General features: G+C 32.4%; 1 protein-coding gene across 1 annotated transcript; it reads left to right on the top strand.

Annotated features, from left to right (window-relative positions):
* Positions 1-418: 418 nt before the first annotated feature.
* On the top strand, positions 419-6,134 carry LOC112027490 (protein ECERIFERUM 16). The gene is given in 6 exon segments (XM_065760405.1): positions 419-753; positions 1,613-1,872; positions 1,875-2,066; positions 2,773-2,876; positions 4,216-4,497; positions 5,365-6,134. Coding segments are annotated over 5 exon segments (1,461 nt in total). The 5' UTR covers positions 419-753; positions 1,613-1,670; the 3' UTR covers positions 6,046-6,134.
* Positions 6,135-8,890: the final 2,756 nt, after the last annotated feature.

Below are 8,890 nucleotides of genomic sequence, written 5' to 3'. Positions count from 1 at the left end.
GCCAAGCTAAGCTCACGTTTTTTGGCTTTCCCATGAGCTCGAGCTCAAGCTCAAACGCTATTTTTAGGCTTGTCACGAGCTTGAGCTAAGTTTGAGCTTTTAACTTCTCCTGACGAGCCAAACTTGAATATGCACTACTCGACAAAACTCGACTCATTTGCTACCCTAAATTCTTTCCCTTTCATACCCCCTTCAAAATTCCCATTACATAGGCTTGGGCTTGGCCTATGTAAATAAAAAAAATAAAAAATAAAAAGTTATTGGGCTTGAACAATATCACGCCTTTGAGCCAATCCCAAAGACATCTCCATTCTTCTTGTATGTATAAAATAAAAAAAAAAAAAAAATGCAGGAAAAAAATTGTTTTTATATTCAATCTCGGTGATTTTAAAAAATAAACAATAAAAAATTCTTTGCCGTGGTGAGTGAGGAACGAATAAAAAGCGGAAGTTAAAGCGGTGTCCAAGATATTGAAGAAAAAGAAGAGGAGAGAGTGTGCGGAGAAGTCAGAAGTGTATAAGAAACGACGCCGGTTTATACGGAAAGAAGACAGAGCTGGATAATCCGTGGTCGTTTCACTGGTAGAGACAGTCGTAGTCGTATTCGTATTCGTATTCGTAGACAATAAATAAATAAATAAGATCGGAACCTTCTTCAGGGGAGAGATACGCAAAGAAGTCACAAAAGAAAAAGCTTGGCTCCGGGTTAGGAGAAAGGGAATTCCACAGCACGTCGTCGTTTTACTGGTAGCAAGTGAGTTTCTATCTCTCTCTTAATCTTTCACCTTCTGTTATACTCACTCACTCATGAATGTATCAAAATCTCAAACTCTCTCTGCGCCGCCAAAGCCAATCTCAATCCCTCTATATTTGTATCAATTATTATTTCATTTTCTTATAAATTAAGAACTCACTCACATATGTAACTGTGTAAAAAGTTAGCCCTAACTCTCTCTCTTTCAGTACCACTTATCAATTCAGGTTATCAGCATTCAAGTGCCTGACGGTTACTTCAGATTTTCAGTTTTATACATGCTTCTTTTAAATCAATGGAAGAAGAAAATTAAAAAAAAAAAAAAAAACTTTGGCAGTCTTTTTGGCCATTTTCAATAGGCATAGTGTAGGGAAGTTGCTATTTGCTATTCATATACAACTTAGTTTCCAGGATTAGTGCTGAAATGAGTGAAATGTGCTAATTTTTGTTGCATTTTTACCCAATTTGCTGACTACAATTAAAGGATCTTGAATTCTCCTGGGTAGAATTTAAGTTCAATTTTCCTCATTCATGTTATCTTAGTTAAATTTTCATTTTCCGCCTTTTATTGGATACTAGAAGAGTTTGTGCGGGGACACAAAAGTTTAAACACCTCCATGTAGCCAAATTAGAGGGATTAATTGGTATGACATTTTTTTAAAAACTGCGAGTCTGCGGGCAAAGTGGACAATATCATGCGTGTGAAATTTTGGGGCGCAACAGTTGGAATATTACATCTCCTTCTCTATGTCTAGAAATTTGTATAAAAATTTATGGTTGAAAAAGAATTTAGCTCTTAGCAGCTAGCTAACAGTTTGCGCTGTATATTGTTTGTGATTCTTAGGTTTCTATGTTGCAGGGGGAGGATTAAAACTTAAATGGCAGCATGCTAGAAAAGTGTAAAGTATTTATTTGTAATGGATGTAAAGTCTCTAGCAAAGTCAAAGAGGGCTCACACTCAAAGCCATAGTAAAAGGCCCCACGGCTCTCATGCAAATCAGAAATCAAAAGTCCCGTCTGTTGGAACTAATGATTCCGGAAGGGCAAAGAAGCCTTTGGGAAAGCAAGTTCCAGAGAAACCCCATCGGTCTCAGGGTGCGTCTAGACTTCCCTCAAACTGGACCGCTATGAGGAAGAATTTGATTTGGGGTCTGAAGATCCATCCGTCAGTAATAGCGCTACACAACCTTCTGATGTTATTTTGCCAAAGAGTAAAGGAGCAGACTATTGTCACCTGATTGCTGAGGCTCAGTCTCAATCTCAGTCAAATTTATACATGGATAGCTTTCCTTCTTTGGATGATGTTATGCCTGGTGTGTCCTTGCTTCTTTTTGATTCTTAGGTGTAATTTTTTTTATGTCATTTAAGAAATTTTAGCTGTTTATATATGAGCCAATATATTTGTTGACCTATACTGGGCTGTTTGCGTAACTCAGATGCATAGCATTTTAATCCAATTAAAAGTTTCCATATCTATCATGTTCTTATACTTTGGTTTTCATCGCTTTGATCAGACATTTTTGTGGAAATAAGCACCCATAGCCATAGGTTTGTTACTGTTGATGAAATATTTTTCTTTATCTTCATAAGTTGGTGTAATTAGTATCTGATGATTCACTTAAACTATTTTCATAATGTTTTTCAGTACTTTAAAAAAAAATGTTTTGATTAATTTCTGTACATATCCCATTTTGGAAGTGAATATTACTCATGGCATGTAAATTTGGCCTATTTGTAAGATACTAATAGATTATGCCACGGGAAGGTTGCAAGTCCATTCCCTTCCTGATTAGTATATTTGAGACAAACTCTGACATGGTTACCATTTCCTGTTCCTCAGATAATTAATCTTTCCATCAGTTTCTGTGGGTTATATCTTTTTCCGTAAAACAGGAAATTGAAAAACAAAGTAGCTATATTTACTTATCCATTGGCTTTCACTGTCGCTGCCTAATAAATAGATTGTGTTAAGGTTTCAATTTGAAGCACTTGTTATAAAATTAATGGCTAATTTGACAGGAGAATTCAATCAGGGACTAGGCCAATGCCCCCCTCCTTCTTTTTCCCCCCATTATCTACTCTTTGGAAGAAGCAAAACGATTTTAAAAACTGAGAGGAAAGGAGTGCTTGGGCATTCTTTTCCCATTTTTGAGAATCTCTCAGAAACACTTTCGCCTGCTTGATTATAGTGGAACTTTACAATTTTTATGTTCAATTCAGTTGCTTAGTCAATGTTGTGAGTAGAGGCATGACTCTCTCTCTCTCTCTCTTTCTCTCTCTCTCTCTCTCTCTCCCTCTTTGAGAATTGATTTAGTTTTCTTGACTTGAAAATGACCCAAACTTATTGATCTTGACACTGGATTGTTCCCCATCTTAGTAATTCAAATGACTTGCTTTTGCTATTTGATTGTCAAGAGTACTTGAATGCCACAAACACACCAATAAATGCTTGTATGTGCCTGTGTTAAAGACCCAATTGTTATCTGAGAAAGTGAAAAATTAAACATTGCATTTATTTTGGAGTCATTTTAATAAATTGGATATGCAATTCATCAGGCCGCAATGTAATTCTAGGCTGAGGTTGGGTTCGGTTGTTGAAATACCACACAGTTTATAGGATTTACTTTACATTGACTTTCATGTCTACCATGGGTTTTCTTGTAGGAGTTTTTATAGCATGAAGCTATGTTGGAGTCTTCCTTAAATAAAAGGGGAAAAAGGGGGTAGTACATTCCTCACAATGAAGAAATGACATTGCCTGTTGAGTGGCACTGGAACAGTTGCCATTTCTGTCTACCATAGCTGTGCCTTTTTTTTTTTTTTGGTTGTATGAAGGTCTCACTCTGGGAATTTGAACTTTAAGTAAGCATCAGAATCTGTGTATAACTGAACCTCCTGACTACGTGTGCTTGTGGAGGGTTTAGGGTTTAGGAGGATTTTTGATCTAGGGTTTAGAGTTGTTGAAGAAAGGGTTATAGGGTTGTGTTAGGAATTAAAAGTGGTTTGATGAGTTTTTTGATGGCTAAATTGGTAGAAAAAAATGTGGGATTTTAGGGGTTTCAGAGGCAAAAGAAAGGGCTTGATTTGGGGTTGTAAGGAAGAAGGAACTAAGGGAATTTTTTGGTGCTCAGGAGGTTCACCATAACTTATTAAATAAAACCCCCATTAAAAACTTTTTTAACCCTTGGAAACATTTAACTAGACCTTTAAAACCACACTCCACAAGTAGTAACAATGGACACTTTAAAGATGTGCTAGATACATTAGTCTGACCCAGTGCAGCATGGCAAGTGAGGCATGGGGTATATCATATATGTTCTGTACATCCTTCTTTCCAGTGTTTAAAATTCTATAGCATGTCAAAGCAAGAGTTAAAAAAGAGAGAAGGGAATCTAACTTGAATAATCATGGGGGGTTAGAAAAATAATAATGAAGCAACACGTGTTCTTATAAATATGATAGGCAAGCCAAATTGTGCTTTGCAATTCCATTTTAAGCGATGCACCTTTTTATTGTTATTGTTTTAGTAGAGATTTGCTTCAGGCTGCCTGTGGCTGTTATGTAAAATTTAGTTGGCTAACATGTTCCTCCAACCTCTTTTTTCTTTCTTCTTTCCAACCTGGGTGGTTAATCGTACAGGCATCATTTCTCTCCTTGAATTTGCATGCTCTTGCTGAACAACTTTCGAAAATAGACTTATCACAGAGGCTATTCATTGAAGCAAATCTATTACCACCTGAGCTGGTATGTTTAATTTTCCATTGTGATGTTGAAAATTATTTGGTGACTCTGTATCAAGTTTTATAATGACTACATGAAGAGTAAAACTAGCATCTATTAGTATTAACAAAATATAAACAAAAGATAACTGTTTTATTTTTTTACATTTCAACTCAATCATCTATCAAAATGGACCTCAACGTTCTTTTAATTCCCAAAAATCATCTATGCTTGATTTTGTTTCAAATTTCACTGAAATTTCCCTTTCAATGTACAAAACCAAAGAATTTGTTAGAAAATCATCTACCTCCTTTCCTAAATTCCAAAATGACAATAGCATTCTTTAAGGCTCTTTTTGGTGAGAAATCTTCAGTGTTAAAAGAACGAAAAAGGTGATTATTAGAGTGGAAAGAATCTTGTTTGTTTCAACTGTTGTTTGCCTTTAGGAGTAATTAAGAAGGAAATTGTTGGCGCCAAGAGGCATGTAGCTCAACTAGCATCTCTTGGTGTTCTAATGGAGATGTCCAGGATTCATATCCACCTTCTCCCATTGTAACTATCAAATTATCCCAAAAAAAGAAGAAGGAATTTGCTGGCAACATTTAGAATTGGCGACAATGGGACATGTATGTTTGCGATTATACTATTCCTAAAATGTTTCAGTGGAAATAAACCTGAAGTCAATTAAACATTTATACTATTGTTTAGTGCAATTCTTCAAACTCATGTTTACAAATCAACTGTGTTCAATTTGTGGTATGCCCATAAAAAGGGGCATATATGAACTTCATATCAAAACTTTTGATATCTTCATAATATCTGAGATGCCCTTGGTTTTTATTCTAAAGAAGTCAATGTTGTATGTTACATCTCACACACTTTATACATCAGTGCACAGAGGGAATAGAGACAAGCAGATGTCAAGAATCTAACCAGATGCAAACATGTTATAGTCAAGCATCCACAACAATATCTGAGAAATTTTCTGAGAAGTTTAAGATTGAAGATCAAAGTTCTGAGGTTATGTCATCTGGCTCCTCTGGAAGTAGCACAAATCAAACCTTGTCCAGCCATGAGTCGATTTCAGTGAAGTACATTGATGTTGATCTCAGAGAAATTGGCAAATCTACTCAAAATGAAGCATCACAATCAACAGCAGAACTCAGTGTGAAGTCTGTTTTGGACCCTCAAAAGAAACTCTCCACATTTGAGGCAGCAGATGCAGAGGAGGAATTGGATATGCTTCTAGACTCTTTTGGAGAGACCAAGAAGGCTTTTAATTCCTCTGATTTTAGGTCCAGTAACCCCTTTCCTGTTTCACAAAAAGAAGTTTATGTTGCTCCATCACTTTCAAAGATAGGGCCAGATTCATCTAAAACTTCGTCAGGTATTGCTAATCTTGACGATACACTTGATGACTTACTTGAGGAAACATCAAATGTGATGAACCAAACTGGTTTATCACAGTCCCTGGAAGAAAAGGCCGTCCATCCTGTTCAGTCTTCTTCCTCACAATCTGGAACCAAGTCCAAAGTTTTAGATGAATTTGATTCATGGTTGGATACAATTTGATGTAGGTTTGAAATTTTTACCCATTTAACCTAAGATCTTGTGTTAAATTTGTGTTCAAGGTTAGCTCTGCCCTTACCTTCCAAGTAAAATTCATCTATTGGTCAATGCTTTTTAAAAAAAGATACAATTTGAGAAAGTTCAATTGTGCAAAATGATATTCCAGATACGCCTTTGGGATATGATGGTAAACAACCTGTATACCTGCATAATTTGGTTAAACTTGTACGAGGGTCTTGGTGGTGAAAATTTTAATGCTATCGCTCTCACGTTGCGTTATATCAGTTGTCACGTCATTTTTTTTTTAAATATAATTTGTCCTACAATTTTAAAATGGTTTTTACAATTTTTAGCCTTATAAATGCAATTCACTATTTATTTATTTACTTTCACTATCACCCTATAATAAATTCAACATACTACTTATTTATTTATTTCGACTATCACCCTATAATAAATCTGTATAATTAATCAAGTCCACTTCTTATTTATTTAGTTCAACTATCAAGCCCAACTCAAAACTTTTTCAGTTCAACTTTAGGGTTTTGAGTGAGCCTTTTTAGCTTAAAAAAATTCCGCCGTTGCATGTAATAATTATTTTTATGTAGGTTTTATTAAATTCTTTTTTACAATTTAAACTAAGCTAATAATAAGTAATGTATTTTGTAATTATATTTTTATTTATTATAAAAACAATCATAAATGTAATATAAGAACAATCCAAAATACCAAAAACACGCAAACTAAAAAAATTAATAAAACTTAACAATGATTAACTGAACTAATATTAGGATAAAATTTTGTTTTGATAATCTATTAAGGTTATTTTCTTTGTAGAAATTATAATTTCGACCACCCAAAACATATTATCAAATAAACAATTATTAGCAAAATCTAAGAATTAAATTTCTATACATGCATTGTTATAAAATAATAATAATTAAAATAAAATTGCAAAAATTAAAATTTGTCACCTATCCGATTATTTTTGTTTGGGTAACCTTTACTTTTCTTTAAATGAATGGCATTATAAAGTAATACAACTATTAAGAGTACTTTGTCCACCACAAAAGATTAAAATAATAAACAAATTAGAAAATCTCATAGTTTAACATCTAAATTGAGCACAATAAAAAATCATGATATTTAACCGAATAAATACTAAATTATCCAAATCATGCTATGTAATAGAATAATATTATATTTTTTATATGCTATATTTAATTGTTTAGAAGCAATAGGATAACATTTAACAATTAAAAAAACAAAAACAAAACAACAACAACAACAACAATTTAAAAAACAAACAAATCGCATTAACCAAATAGAGTTTTAAAGAATAAAAACATTATCAACCTAAAGTAGAGATGCAAGAAAAACAAAAAAAAATCCACCAAAATATTTAGAGAGAGAGAGAGAGAGAGAGAGAGAGACCTTTTTTTTTTTTTTTTTTTTTTTTGTGAGAGAAAACTATACATAGAATAGAAGAGCTAGTGACAAATTTATAGTAAAATGTGTGAATAAAAAGAGACAAAAATAAAGGAAGATGAAGGGAAAAAAGAAAAATGATATTCATGTAGAGAGTAGTGCAGAGATGAAAAAGGTAAGGAGGGAGAAAGATTAAAGAAGTAGTGGGAGATGAAATGGTAAGGGAGAGAAAAATGTTGAAGAAGTGTAAATATCAAAAAAATAAATGTTAAAAACAATTATAGGAAATTTGAAAAAAAAAAAAAAAAAAAAAAGCTTCAATGTGTGTGTGTGGTGTGTGTGGTGTTTTTTTTTTTNGAGACCTCCTCAAGGGAGTTGTTAGCCTATGGGTAAGTCATGATACACTTACCCAAATAGATAAGCATATGTTCGCATTTTACTTATTACTAGCCGTGAATCCACGCGTTGCATGTAATAATTATTTTTATGGTAGTTTTATTAAATTCTTTTTTACAATTTAAACTAAGCTAATAATAAGTAATGTATTTTGTAATTATATTTTTATTTATTATAAAAACAATCATAAATGTAATATAAGAACAATCCAAAATACCAAAAACACGCAAACTAAAAAAAATTAATAAAACTTAACAATGATTAACTGAACTAATATTAGGATAAAATTTTGTTTTGATAATCTATTAATGTTATTTTCTTTGTAGAAATTATAATTTCGACCACCCAAAACATATTATCAAATAAACAATTATTAGCAAAATCTAAGAATTAAATTTCTATACATGCATTGTTATAAAATAATAATAATTAAATAAAAATTGCAAAATTAAAATTTGTCACCTATCCGATTATTTTTGTTTGGGTAACCTTTACTTTTCTTTAAATGAATGGCATTATAAAGTAATACAACTATTAAGAGTACTTTTGTCCACCACAAAAGATTAAAATAAATAAAAATTAAAATCTCATAGTTTAACATCTAAATTGAGCACATATAAAAATCATGATATTTAACCGAATAAATACTAAATTATCCAAATCATGCTATGTAATGAATAATATTATATTTTTATATGCTATATTTAATTGTTTAGAACAATAGGATAACATTTAACAATTAAAAAACAAAAAACAAAACAACAACAACAACAACAATTTAAAAAACAAACAAATCGCATTAACCAAAATAGAGTTTTAAAGAATAAAAACATTATCAACCTAAAGTAGAGATGCAAGAAAAACAAAAAAAAATCCACCAAAATATTTAGAGAGAGAGAGAGAGAGAGAGAGAGAGAACCTTTTTTTTTTTTTTTTTTTTTTTTGTGAGAGGAAAACTATACATAGAATAGAAGAGCTAGTGACAAATTTATAGTAAAAATGTGTGAATAAAAAGAGACAAAAA

Source organism: Quercus suber, unplaced genomic scaffold, assembly GCF_002906115.3.
Source record: "Quercus suber isolate HL8 unplaced genomic scaffold, Cork oak 2.0 scaffold_365, whole genome shotgun sequence".
Classification (NCBI taxonomy): Eukaryota; Viridiplantae; Streptophyta; class Magnoliopsida; order Fagales; family Fagaceae; genus Quercus; species Quercus suber.
The sequence above is the reverse complement of the archived record's forward strand: the minus strand, read 5'-3'. Positions and strand labels throughout refer to the sequence as shown.